Source organism: Theropithecus gelada, chromosome 4 (assembly GCF_003255815.1).
Source record: "Theropithecus gelada isolate Dixy chromosome 4, Tgel_1.0, whole genome shotgun sequence".
Taxonomy (NCBI): Eukaryota; Metazoa; Chordata; class Mammalia; order Primates; family Cercopithecidae; genus Theropithecus; species Theropithecus gelada.
In genome coordinates, this window is record NC_037671.1 from 161739296 (window position 1) to 161754030 (window position 14735).

The 14735-nt window shown below is 41.7% G+C and overlaps 1 protein-coding gene across 3 annotated transcripts in view; it reads right to left on the minus strand.

The window, feature by feature from the left end:
• Nucleotides 1–4156: 4156 nt before the first annotated feature.
• Nucleotides 4157–14735, minus strand: part of IL20RA (interleukin 20 receptor subunit alpha) — a 44714-nt gene continuing 34135 nt past the window's right edge. For all 3 annotated transcript variants that reach the window (XM_025384466.1, XM_025384464.1, XM_025384465.1), the window contains 4 exons: nucleotides 13372–13547; nucleotides 12641–12785; nucleotides 8655–8794; nucleotides 4157–6398 (listed from right to left, as the gene is read on the minus strand). In XM_025384466.1, coding sequence (XP_025240251.1) covers nucleotides 5601–6398; nucleotides 8655–8794; nucleotides 12641–12785; nucleotides 13372–13547 — 1259 coding nt within the window. In that variant the 3' untranslated portion in view covers nucleotides 4157–5600. The remainder of the gene's footprint in view (nucleotides 6399–8654; nucleotides 8795–12640; nucleotides 12786–13371; nucleotides 13548–14735) is intronic.

Genomic DNA, 14735 nt, shown 5'->3' on the forward strand with positions numbered 1-14735 from the left:
AGCGGGAGCCACAATCTCAAACTTTTAGTCATTTCCTTGTCTTACCACATATATATGTATCCCTAAACAATATACTGTTTAGTTTTCTATGTTTGTGTATTTTATACAAGTGGAATTATGCTCTCTGTGTTCTTTTAGAATTCAATCTTTTTGTTCAATATTATGTATGTGAGATTCATTCATGTTACCATGTGAAATTGTAGTTCATTTTCAAAGCTTTCTTATGCCAAGCCTTTGTGTTCTTTTGCATATTAAGTAAATGAATGATGCTTCTATGAACATTCTTATATGTGCTGTTTTTATTGCTGTTTTTATTGTTTTATTTACTGAGCACTTATTTTGTGTCAGGCACTGTTTTAAGTGCTTCAAATATATTGATTCATTTAAATCTCCTGCAGCCCTCTGAGGTATGTAAAATTATTATCCTCATTCCACTGATGAGGGAATTTAGACCAAAGAGGTTAAGTTGCCAGAGGTGACAAACCTAGAAAGCTACAGAGACCAAGCATCTCGGCTTCAAGAGTCTATCCTTGCAATCAATACACCACACTGATTCTTCTTTGGCTTATCAATCCCTCAGTCAGTCAATTTGAAAAGTTCTAAGGTGTGTTTCCATTTGTCCATATATCCTTTTGTTAATCAAATGCTGGCAAATTCTTTTTAAAGCAAAAAGTCAACAAATTTAATAGAGATCCAATATGCCACATCTCCTTTTTGGGGGCTTGGGGTTAAAATCTCTATCATTTTTAAAATTTTACTCTTATATCAAATATCCTGATGTTTTTGCATTTCAAATCAATTTCAGAATGGGAAAGAATGCACTTGCCTGAGAAGAAAGAATAATATGTAAATAATTTTAACTGTATGAGACCTTTAAGAGCAGTATTTAATTCATATGCCCCTCAAAATGAGTTCCAGGGACAGGCAAATGACCAGTGGTGTTTATCCCCGTCAGTGCTCATCTGTCTCAGTGGCCTGTGCATGAAAACATAAACATGAGCCATATGTCTATCTTCTGAGTTGGTAGAAAGCCTCCGAATACCACCTAATCCAGAAAATGACAGATTGAGAAATCTAAAGAGATCTGTTGGGGAGAGTAAGGGAGAAAATGCCTCATCTGCTTCCAGTTGTAGCAGAGAGCCCGAGCTTCAGTTCCTTGGGACAGGAGCCTCCACCCCTCAACACAAGCACAACAGAAAGCACTGCCAAACAGCCTCACACAGCAGCCCTCATCCCCTCCCTCAAGGGAGTCTTGCATGTAGCGATGCTGAAAGAACCTAAACTCACTGGCATGAAAATCAGAAGTGAAAACCAAGGGGAAAATTTATTAAAGATTAAAACTAGTAGGACTGAAGTTTTGCAGCCACCAAACAGGCCAAGGAGGCTGGAGGAACATCAGTCCTGCTGAGATGGTCAAAGTAATGGCCTGCATGGCCAAGGCTGCCTTCAAGCACATGTCACTGAGGACCCAAGGCTTGGGAGAAGTGGTAGTAGGAACTAAGCACAGAGAGTCTAACTCCAATAAGGGATGATACATGACCAGAATAGTCATCCAGCCAGTTTGGAGAGGTAGTAATTTTCAGGAAATAGTGTTTTTGAGAGGTTCAGCTATGCTTAAAGGACTTACAGTATTTCTGGTTGCTGCTTGGCTAAATCTATTTTATTTTCATTTTCATTTTATTTTATTTGAGACGGAGTCTTGCTCTGCTGCCCCAGCTGGAGTGCAGTGGTGCCATCTTGGCTCACTGAAACCTCTGCCTCCCAGGTTCAAGTGATTCTCCCGCCTCAGCCTCCTGAGTAGCTGGGATTCTAGGTACATGCCACCACGCCTGGCTAATTTTTGTATTTTTAGTACAGACGGGGTTTCACCATGTTGGCCAGGCTGACCTCAAACTCCTGACCTCAAGTGATCTGCCCACCTCAGCCTCCCAAAGTGCCGGGATTACAGGCGGAAGCCACCATGCCTGGTCTAAAACTGTTTTAAAGCATTATGTTTGGAAAAAATAATTCCCAATCTGTTGTTTCAAATGTTCTAGCTTGAATAAGGTTGGTGCATTATAAACTTAATCTGTAGTTAAAATCAGATAGTTACATATCTTTAAGTGAAAGGAACAAGTTATAAACTAATCCAATCTAATCCCCACTTTTGGCAAAAATATTTGCATACATGCAATGAAAATGTCCAGAAAGTCCTGCACCAAGGTTTATGAAGTGAGGCACTATTGGCATTTTGGGCTGGATAACACTTTGTTATGGTAGGATGTTTAGCAGTATTTATTCCTGGCCTTGCCCCAAAGTTTGGGGACAAAACTTCCTCCAGTTGAGAATCATTTCTCTATTCAAATATGTTTATGGTGGTTAAATCTGGGTGAGAGTATTATGGGTAATTTTTCTTTCTTCCCCCATTTATTTCTAGTTATTCTGCAATGAGTATGTGTACATATATCGTAATATATGTCTTCTATAATAAAAATAAAAGCTATTATTAAAATACCCATAACCACACCACTATTTATTTTAAAAATTATGGGTACATGCTTTTGAGAAAAATCTTTGAAAAATATCTGTAGATAGAAGGTTTATGGAAGATATAATGTGGGGAATTAAAAAGGAAATAACGTTCTTCTAAGATAATTTAGCAAAAATTAATCTGCAAGATGTGTGGGCCAGAAATAACTTGATTAATGACCCAGGGGTACCCATCCATGACAACCAATCCTCTGTTTAATGTTCTCATTAGATTTACCAAGCTGGCAGTCTTGTGTTCTGGGCTGTACAAATAGTTTTTCTCTGCACTGACTTCCTTCCAGTTGGGCTCAGCATGGGGGGCAGGGGGCACCAGATCTTTCCCATGTTATGGGCTCCAGTGACAAGTTCACTTCCCTCACTTCCTTCTTGAGAGGAAGACGTGGCACTACGTTTCACTCACTTTGTAGCAGTGGTATTTTCGTTCACCAGTTGTTTAGGATTGATGGGGTGTGGAAATGGAGCTGCTAATAGATGTTTTTTATTTCTATTAGATAAGGAAAACTTAACTAATGTGCAAGTGGTATATAAAATCCTGGGAATAACCAGGGATAGGATGAACAGTATAGTTTTCCCTTGGTATTCATTGGGAATTGGTTCCAGGAACCCCGAGGATACCAAAAATCCACAGATGCTCAACTTCATGGTATAAAATGGTGTGGATAACCCACACACATTCTCCCGTATACTTTCCATCATCTCTAGATTGCTTGTAATGCCCAACAGGCCTAGACATCACTTCATTTAAGTGCATTCAATGTAGCACTCAGTGTGATGCAAATTCAATGTTCACTTTTTGGAACTTTGTGGATTTCTTTTTTAATGAATGTTTGATTTGCTATTGGTTGAATCCATGGATGCTGAACCCATAGATACAGAGGGCCAACTGTACTTGTTGGACTCTGAAACTTCAACTTCTCAGCTCCGCCTGAACCTCAGGCATCGAGATGGAATCTGAAGCAGACCAGAGGGTGGCTTCTTGGAGATGGTGAGGCCTGGCCACAGAAGGAACAGGATGCATGACAGCTGCCTCCCACACAGATATACCGCATCTAAGAAGATGTCACCACCCCCATGAGAAATATATACTATATGCTCATGTTTGAATGTGTGTGTATATCTATATAGATTCAATATATACATATGTTGCAAAGAACTGAAGCAGCAAAATTAGAGAATGCTCAATATTTCTGACATGCTTGGAATAACAAGAGATGTAAAAGCAACTCAGAATTACATTCCCCTTTTACAAAGCCAGATAATGTGGCTGAACCACTGAAGGATTTCAATCTGAGGGCACAAAGTAGGAAACAAATTACTATTTACTCTCCGGTAAGAAAAACAGAGTTAGACAAGGTCTGCCTTTGAATCACTATAGTTGTATGTCTAAATGGCGTTTCTTTCTGGCAGTTAGTAATGGGACCTGGCAGTTAACGATGATGATGGCAAACACTTAGGGAGCACTCACTATGTGCCCAGCACAGGTCTAAATACCTTCTATAGTCCAACTCTCTTCATTCTCAAAACAGCCCTAAGGCAGCTCTTATTTCTATTGCACAGATGAGGACACTGAAGGACATATTAGGTGCTTAGAAAATATTTTGTGAATGGAATTAATAAGCAGAACTATCATCAATCACTTTATTTTTCTTTTGCTCTTAATAACAATTCATTCTCACTCTTGAACTACTTTTACAGTTAGTGTAATACATCTTCAAAACCAGCAGAATCGTTTCCATAAAGATTGAGAATAACAGAACACTCTGCTTAATATAATTACTCTCTAAATTAAACCATTAGATCTGAAACTGTTTGCATTTGTGGGCAATCACAAAAGGTCATGACCCCAGAATCCATCTCTCCTACACGGTTGTCTGCCTGTACCAAAAATATCAATAAGGAAATATGGGTGATATCTGTTTTCTTGAAAGAGCACCAATGGATTATGAGTTCATGATTAAAACAAATATATATTAAGGCAAACCATATGAAGTTACTGCTTGTCAGACTAAAAGCAAAATATCAACAATTATATAGGGTTCAACTTAATAGATTTTGTCCCATTTCAAAGCAGTGTGACTGAAGAATTTAATTTTCTTAACACATGGTAAAGGAGATGGGAACAGTTACTGGAATTGAGCTAGAAAGCTATTGTTTTATGGCATAGTTTAGTTCCCACAGTAAATTTTGTCAAATTTTAATAAACGCTCCCTTACCTAGTCATTTAACTTATTTCTCTTGCATGTCCTATATTTACTTATGGGTTTTAGTATTATAAGAATAGAGGATATTCATTCATAGATATTCCAAAGAGTCTTTGAACCACTGCCTACTCTAATGTTTAATATTATAATAGTAACACAGTGCTTTACAATAAGCCCCTACTAAATTATTGAGAGGACATTTTTCTGACTACAAAGGATACTCATTTATGTTTATACTCCAGAACTACTCACAAAGTATTAAAGGTGGCCTCTTCAAGTAGCCAAGAGTGTGTGACATCATGAAGGTCTGTGCCTGATGTATTCACTCAAAATATGAATCATGATGATTAAATAGTTGAGGTTTTCAGATGTGACCAACTTACCACCAACCTGGTATATGTGCATGTTTTAAGTATCTCCTCCTGCTCGCAATAAACCCAATCTGAAAAAGTGGTATTTATAAAGTGAATGATCTTTGGGAAATATTTTTTACAGTGCTATGTACACATGGGAAGTACTCAGAAAATAACTGTACAAGTGTGCTTGTTCGAAAATAATGAACAAAGAGGCCAGAGTATACCCACCTGAATAAATTCTGCACCCAGTCTGGCAAACATTTATTGACTGCTTTCTCTGCATAGAACAACCGGCCAGCCCCTGCACTCTAGGCACCCACCACCATCGTTAAGAGACCTGTGTGCATGAACCAATCAGACACGTGCTATGAGAATAGAGAAAAGAAATAAGTAATTCTCACAGACACTGACAAACTGGAAAAAACTTCTTTTATCCCAGGTACTTTATGGCTGGGATCAAAGGGGTGAATCACTTGTCTGCACAGTAGGGGTCTGGCAAAAGGAAGTGTTGGCATCAGTTTTCCATCTGCACATATAACCCCCATTCCTCCATGAATTGCATGAGATAGGTTTCATTTTCTCCTGGTGGCCGGTCTGGAGCCGGCTCCTCATAGAGCCTAGACAGAAGACCCTCCTCTCCGAGTCCATCCCCCTCAGAAGGCTCGCAGCCCTCTGAGTCCTGGTCGAAGCTGGACAGCGAAGGAATACACAGCCTGCCAGTTTGGGGGTCCCAGTCGACCAGGGTCGTCGACGACTCTTCCTCTGGCCCCTCCTCTGAGTCTGTGTGCTCCCGCGTTAGGGGGTCTAAGTCTTGGAGCTGAGGGGTGTATGAGTACTGTAACGTTTGCGGGCCCAGGAGTGCCAACGCTGCCTGTGACTCCAATAGTGTTCCTTGTGTGGACACCTCCTCCTGCAGCCTGAGCTCCTGCTCTTCAGGCCCTGCACAAATGTCAGTGGTTCTGACATCATATTCATATTCAATGACTGTTTTATCTGGCGGTATTGTTCTGCTGAGGGACTCTTGCTGGGTGAGGGAAGTACCTTCTGCGTTTTCTTCAGAATCACAAACAATTTCCATCAAATGCGAAGCGTACCCTAAATGTTTCACCTCCTCTTCCTCCTGAGGGGGCTTCAGGTTCCCGCTGGGCTGAGGATCATTAAGGCTGGATACATCACTGCTTTTTCCCAGTAAACTCATATCCTGATGAGAAATTTTAGAATCATCCGAGATATTGAGGGTGATAAAGTTAATCACGATTTTTTCAGCAGGCACAAAGAATCTTTTGTCAAATTCATTTCCATAAATCAAAATCTATAAAGAGAAAAGAGAATGGTTTTCACCTTTTCACTTTAGAGAGACATTAGAAACAGCTGTTAGAATATCTTGTCACCAGATAGTTTTAAAGACCTACTCTTACCAACTCATGTAAATGAAAGTTATGCTTGCAATATACAGAAAACCTCACTCACTGGGAGGCAAGAGACCCAAGATACACAGAAGATACATGGAAGTGAGAAGTGGTTCACTGGGTGGGTATTTCTCCAGTCCAGGGCTGGGGCTGGGGCGTTGGTGCCCCCTCTTGTAACCGGCAGGGGAGTTCTTCATTTCTCGACCTTTTTTACATTCTGTAAAGTCAGAATCTTAGCCACATGAAGAGTAGCAAAGACTGAATGTGGCAGAGTTTGTGACATTGTTTTATTTATAGTTTGCTATGTACTTGTTAATAAGCTGTGGTTACCTGGGCTACCTGCCCTGTTTTTGGATATATTTGAAATGCGGACAGGCATGAGAACTGGATGTAGAAAGGGAGGGAAATATATGAGCAGGGATAGTTTTTACCCCTTATACCATTCTTATCATGCTGTAATAGGGCCAAAAAAGGAAACTCATCTGCCAGTTTATGGTAGACAGAGAAACTCCAAATCATGTCAGGGAAGCTCAGACGAGATTAAATTATTGCTGTGGGTACCGTGAAAGATACCTGTTTTCTAAGAGAGCATGAGTTACAATCCTCATTGTCACTCTACCATGTGATTTCATTTAACTTTACAAAACAGAACCTTCAGCCTCATTCTTTTACAACATTTTAAGTTTCTAAAAAATCACAGGTGGTCAATTCTCCTGTGAATGTTCCTTCCAGAAAAGGTCTCCCAGTGCCATTAGGAAGCCAACTCTGAAACCTGAACGCAGGTAGAATCATAGAAAAACTTATAAATGGAACTAACAGGAACCAAGGTACGTTATCATGTACACGGGAACACATCTTTTAATAGTTCCCAATAAAATGGTTTTGATTGTTAAAAATATGCTCAGCCCTTCAGAACCCTTCAGCACATGGTCCCACCTCTGTGGGTTTAATTCTTTCTTCTTTCTTGCTGCTTCTTACTGTGAAGGATTAAGTCCTGGCCATGTTCCTCCTAAGTGTGTTTCCATTGCACGTCTTTCTCTCTAACCTGATGTCCCACTCTGGCCTGTTAGACTTGAATCTTCTCTCCCCTGGACAAAGCTAGTTCCCTAGGTGCTTTTCTTGTTCCTAGTCTTACTCAGCTCCAAGTTGTCCTGGAACTAGTATCTGGTTGGATCTAAACCTTGATACTGACTGTGATGCTCCTAACCTAAAACCCTATGGAGATTTCTCTTTGCCGGTAGAATGAGGCTGAGCTCCTTAGAACAGCGCCTCAGTTCTCCCCTTACTTGGACCCACCGCCCGCTCTCCAGTCTCGTCGTCTTCTCTAGCTCCTCATCTGGAGCCTCCTGGTTTACGAATGTCATGCAGTTTCCACACATCCACCTTGCTGTTTCTTCTGCCTGCACTACGGATCCTAACTCCTACTCACCTCTCATAGCCAAGCCCTGGCATGAGAGCTGAACCCCTGTGTAGGGTTTCAGGGCTCTCCTTGTACCCCCCGAGTTCCCAGTGCCTGCTCTCATCTTAGCCTTCACGTATTATTTTGAAATTCTAGTCCCCAACTAGGCTTGAACTTCTAGAAGGGCAGGGCAGGGAGCATGACTGAACTTATCTGTGGGACCTTATAAAATTTGGTCATTACATAGAACATCTTTTCAAAGCTAAGGAAAAAAATTCTGTCAGTGAGCTAATCCAGAAAGCAGGTTTTTTTTTTTTGCTTGTTTGGTTTTTTTTTTGAGACAGTCTCATTGTCACTCAGGCTGGAGTGCAGTGGCGCACTCTTGCCTCACCGCAATCTTGGCCTCCCAGGTTCAAGTGACTCTCCTGTCTCAGCCTCCTGACTAGCTGGGATTATAGTCATGCATCACCACACCTAGCTAATTTTTGCATTTTTAGTAGAGATGGGGTTTCATGCTGTTGACCAGGCTGGTCTTGAACTCCTGACCTCAAGTGATCCAACTGTCTCAGCCTCCCATAGTGCTGGGATTACAGGCATGAGCCACCATGCCCAGCCCAGAAAGTGTTTTTTAACTCACCAGCTATTTAACTTTAATTTCACTCTGCCTTTAAAGGGAACTGAATCTGCTCTAGAACCTCCTCTTCTGTCCTCCTGGAGGTGTACTATTATAATAAAGATCCCTGCCACACTAAGCACTCACCAAATTTGCTGGGTGTTTCTCTTTGCTGACGTGGATATATCGATAGATGGAATAGCCCATCACAGAAAAAAGAAACACAGTAACGGATACGGGCAGAACATACCAGAAGATGATTTTAGCTTTGAACTCTGATGATTGATCTGTTAAAAAAAAAAAAAAAAAAGGTGGGAAGTGGGGGGAAGGGTTAGATAGTTGTGATTTGATGTGATGGGAAAAACTGACATCGTTAAGTGGCTTCTGGGCAGATCACTTGCATTTGGGAACTCAGTTTTCTCACCTCTACGTTGAGAAGCTTAAGCTAAATGTTATAAGCGGTCTCAGAATTCTTACTCTCCCTGACAAGAGATGGTCTGAAGGAATCATCTGAACACACCTCAAATGTTTAAGAATTTATCAATCATCCAAGTCAGCACATATTCCACCATCATATATCTGGCTATGAGATTCATGCAGGTTTCTATATTTGAAAGTAAGTATATTTGATATTCAAGTAACTCACAGAACTTCAAACAAACAACAAAACCCTCCAGTGAAGATCCCATTGAATTGCTCCACTTTTCCACGCCACATGTTTGACTCAGTCTTTCTGCATGTTCACTGAAGGACATGAATGCATGGCGCCACCTTTTATGTGAGTAGCAGAACCGTTCTTGCACTGCTTGACTGGACTTTCTGGGTAGGGCTGGAGCCTGGGGATGTGTGTAGGGAGGTGGCTGGACAGGGTACAGTGCGAATGGCAGTGAACTCCCTTCCTGGGCCTGCTGTGCTGTAGGCTCATGATGAGTAAAAGTCTGCAGAGGAATGACAATACCTGGGAAATTGTTTTAATAAAAGTTTTAATAAAAGTGCTGGCCCACACCATTGATCAGGCCATATAGCTGATGACTAGAGCTCATTGTGACTCACTCATACTTGTTAAGCCACTGTGGTATACTTGGAAGTTGTGATGGTATATTTTACATGTCTAGTTGGGTAGGCCACAGTACTCAGATATTTGGCTAAACATTATTCTAGAGCTTTCTGTGAAGGTTTATTTTTTTATTTTTTTTTTTATTTTTGGGAGACTAACATTTCAATCAGTAGGTTTTTGAGTAAAGCAGATTACCATCTATAATGTGGGTGGGCCTCATCCAATCAACTGAAGACTTTAATAAAAAATGTCTTGACGACCCAAAGGAACAGGGAATTCTGCCAGCAGACTACCCTTGGGTGCGAACTGCAAACATTAACTCTTCCGTGGGTCTCCAGCCTGCCTATGCTACAAATTCGGACTTGCCAGCCTCCACAATCGTATGAGTCAATGCCTTAAAATAAATCAATATTTCTAAACAAATAAATATATCGATATATGCATCTATGTGTATTCTATTGGTTCTGTTTCTCTGGAGAATCCTGACTGATACAGCTGTAGGAAAAAGAGCAGCTTCAGCACAAATGACAAAAGTCCGAGTGTGCTCCTTACACACTAACAAAACCAGCAGCAGTGTGACCGGAGCATCCTAATCCAGGAGAATGTTGGATGCTCTTGATGCTTGGGCCCAAGAGAAAGCAGCAAAGTCACTACCTGGTTAACTGTCCAGTTGAAAGCCTGGAAACAGATGTGTCATGGCTGATGAGGGTGGTCAACAAGAGCCGGTGGGAGAAGTCCCGCATGTGGGCCTGTTACCCTGCATAATTCCCACGGAGCACACTCACCACCAGCTTCCGCACAGAGACGTGCCAGTGCAGCAGTGCGGATGCTGCGGGTGTCAGAACTCCACCTGCCCTGCTTGCAGCCTATAACTCAGTCCAACCCTCTTAATACAATCCCTGGTCCCTGGATTGAGCCTGTGCTAATTGGAAAGAGTCATAACAATGACTGACAGCATTTAGTATACACTAATCCATGTTTACTACAACAAACCTAATAAACCGTATCTGTATTTTAGGGATGGGGGACTAGAGAGCAGAAATATGTTTTAAAAAATAGTTCCAATAGAGGCAATACTGATTATTCAGAAAGCAGGTCCTCACACCAGTGTGTTCGAAAGATATCTCTGATGATCTAACAGCTGGGATAGGAGGGGTTCAGAACCAGAAATAGAGCCTAGTTATTCCGTTAATTTTTCTTTTTTTTTATTTTTGAGACAGGGTTTCACTCTGTTCCCAGGCTGGAGTGCAGTGGCACAATCATGGCTCACTGTAGCCTCCACTTCCCCAAGTGATCCTCCCATCTCAGCTTCCCGAGTAGCTTGGACTAAAGGTGTGTGCCACCATGCCTGGCTAATTTTTGTATTTTTAGTAGAGATGGGGTTTCAACATGTTGCCCAGACTGGTCTCGAACTCCTGGGCTCAAGTAATCCTCCTGCCTCGGCCTCCCAAAGTGCTGGTATTATAGGCGTGAACCACTGCACTTGGCCACTTTTTTCATATTAGTGAGAAAGTGAGCTTCATCTGCTTACCAAGAAGTTTTGAATTCAATCTGCATTTCATTGCTTTTGCTCCAATTGTGTTAATGAGTTCCACTGGAAATTCATTCCCAGCAGCTGGCACTGATCAAGGTGTTAGTAAAGAGAGCACTTCTCCCAAATACAAATACGATTTCTTCAATAGGCTTTGTTTTGCTTGGCATTTTAGTTTCATTTGATATATGGTAGAGACTCCTTCATTGTAAAAGAAAAGCTATGATAAGCTATGATAAAGACAGAGAGTCAAGGGTAAAGCCTTGCACTTTTCATATGTACTCACAAAGTTCCCTTTCTTTACTCTGGGGCAGTTTCGTCGTGAAAGGTGGGAGGAGTGAGGGAAGAGGAAAGCAGGGGTTATGGATTCCTATTCAAGGCTGGTGATACAGCCAAGGTGTGGGGTGGAGGTCGTGGGCTTCTGTCTCTAGCCCAGCTGTTTGGAAAAGAAGAGTGGAGGAATAATGGATGACGAGTCCTTCGACGCAGGCAAACTTTAGGATTTATTTTCTTTGAATTTTCAAGTTTTGAGTTCAAGTTCCTCTCACTCTGAAGGCGGAAAAATTAAACGAATGCCAAGCTCACAACTCTATGTCTCTGCACATTAATGGGAATCTCTAACCACGGTTTCCTGGCAGCCCAATGTAGAAAATGTGAGAAGGAGATAAATAAAAGGAAACAGAGAGAAGCAACTGTAAGGATAAGGACATGATCACTGATTTGCAGATCCCAGACCCTCCCTCAGACAATTAGTGGCACTTGAACACAACTGGAAGCACCTATAATTAGTATTCCCCAGGGAAAGTAAAAAATACATTCTCCTTTACAGTGGTTTCAGAATAACACTTTGTTTCTAGCAATAAAATTATCTGATGTTCTTGAAGACCACAGAACTTCTATTGATCAGAGTGGTTATTTTTTATTTTTTATTTTTTGAGACAAGATCTCACTCTGTTGCCCAAGCTGGAGCGCAGTGGTGCACCCATGGCTCACTGCAGCCTCCCCTGGGCTCAGGTGATCCTCCCACCTCAGCCTCCTGAGTAGCTAGGACTACAGGCATGCACTACCATGCCTAGTTGACTTTATTTTTTGTAGAGATGAGATCTCACTGTGTTGCCCAGGCTGATCTTAAACTCCGGGGCTCAAGCCATCCTTCCTCCTTGGCCTCCTAAAGTGCTGAGATTTCAGGTGTGGGCCACCATGCCCAGCCTGATTATGATTTTAAAGAAGAAACAAGGCATGTGTAAAAGTGCCTCATTGTTATTTCACAAGGCAGGTGGACGAGGGACCATGGGAAGATGGCTGGCAGTGGACACTGGACCCGTTTGAGTTCTCCGAGGGGGTGAGAACACTTCTGAACGCTGGCCAGGCTCAGTGGCAGAGCCTCAGGCTGCTCCATGCATTTCTGGTGGTAGTTGTTTCTGCCTTTGCCTCAACCTGTTTCTGTTAGACACAGATATGTCAAAACTTTGTCTAAACCATCATACCGACTTCTAGTTTTAGCACATCTCCTTCCTAGACCAGCAAAGATTTTTAAAAGCTTACCTTTCAAAGTCCTGGCACACTGCTTCTCAGAAGGCTGAGCACGGCGAGGGGGCCCTGGGACGAAGGACTCCACGTGGACGCAGTAAAGAGTGTTTGGCTCCAGCCAGGTGAGCACCAGCGTGTGGTTGGTCACACACTGGGACCACTAGGATAGGGAATTGCAAACACTGGTTAGAGCCAGACATTTCTGGGACCACCCCAGACAAATAACTCTAGAAGGAAATAAAAGACCAAGCCACCATTTAATCCTTTACTATCAGTATAAGCTGTTTTTTTTTTTTTTTTTTTTTTTTTTTTTCAGCAACAGTTTCAATATACTCTTTTCCTTCAGCGCAGCAGAGCATGGTCAGGAACTGGACCAGTGCTGGGAAGGATTCTAAACAACACACGGATAGCGTTCTTATTCACTGTCCTGGGTCCTGCTCACATTATTTTTTCTTCTTGGAGAAAGACTGTGCAAGTGAAAGCTCTCCATCAAAGTCAAGTGTACAATCTCTCTACACTCCAGTAACAACACCATATCCTGTCAACAGAGTTTCTGTCAAGAAGATCTGAAGTTAGTTCTGTAAAATTTCTGTATAAAGGTTTCAACTGTATTTTGTGCAGCCTGTCTTTTGAATATCATGACTTCCCAGATTCACACGCAGAGAATCAAGGCATCAGGGTTGTCTGTTCCCACATTAGCTACAGAGGGGTTCATGAACATATGCCCCATCCCATTTCAGGCTTACCGTTCTATTTGATTTAGTATTCGACACAGACACGTTATACTTCAGATTGGAGTATATTTGTTGCATGGAAACAGGAAGGTCTTCTGGATTTCTCTTCCACTTCTCTGGAGCTGTTAGAACAACAGAAATGGACTTCTCATCTGTAGTCAGTGCCACCTCTGGTGGGCCAATTTGTGCTTAAAGTGGGAAGAAAGAGGGTATTATGTTCAGATGAAAAATTACCTTAGATAAAGCTACGATATAATCCTACTTGGATCGAGGCCCTAAAATACTTTCTTTTTCTTTTTTTTTTTTTGAGATGGAGTCCTTTCCCTATTACCCAGGCTGGAGTGCAATGGTGCGATCTTGGCTCACTGCAACCTCTGCCTCCTGGGTTCAAGTGATACTTCTGCCTCAGTCTCCCAAGTAGCTGGGATTACAGGTGCCCACCACCACGCCCAGCTAATTTTTATATTTTTAGTAGAGACGGAGTTTCATCATGTTGGCCAGGCTGGTCTCAAACTCCTGATCTTGTGATCTGTCCACCTCGGCCTCCCAAAGTGTTGGGATTACAGGTGTGAGCCACTGCACTCAGCCTTAAAAGACACCTTCTTACAGGAGACGCCTCAAAACGTACAAAGGTGGGCCTGAGTTATGCCAAATCTTGAAACCATTTCACAAGCCTGATCCAATGTTAGAACAGCAAATTAAAGTGTTCTATTTCCTTAGTCACATGCATAAACAGTAGATGGTTAATACAATCAAAACTCTGTAACATTTATGTGACTTGAAAAGTTGGTGATAAATGACAACATGATTTGATAAGTGGAAAATCAGAGATGTGATTAGAATGATCTAGAACAGAGACCAGGCGACTTTTATCCTAAAGGTCTGGACAGTAAATATTTCAGGCATAGCAGGCCATATGATCTCTGTTGCACTATTCCATTCTTGTTGTAATGCAAAAGCAGTCTAAGGTAACTATGTAAACAAATGAGTGTGGGTTGTGTCCCAATACAACTTTATGAATAGACATCAATATTTCAATTTCCTTTACTTTTCCAATGTCACAAAATATTCATTGGATTTTTAGAAACTATTTAAAAACGTAAATACCATTCTTAACTCTTTGCCTGCAGAAAAACAGAAAGGGGGTTGCTGGATTTGTCCCAAGGGTAGTTTTCTGGCTTCTGATCCAGAAGGGCTCCCGCACTTACAGAGCTCTTGCAGAGCTCATTATGGCAGCCCTGAGTGGGTCCTTCATGACTGAGTCAGCCACAGGTCAGGGGATGGCAACGTTATAAAAGTAAATACCAGGAAGAAGTTGCCTTAATTCTGAGTTACACTTGGAAATTACATCATCACACCACCAAGTTCATACAAGA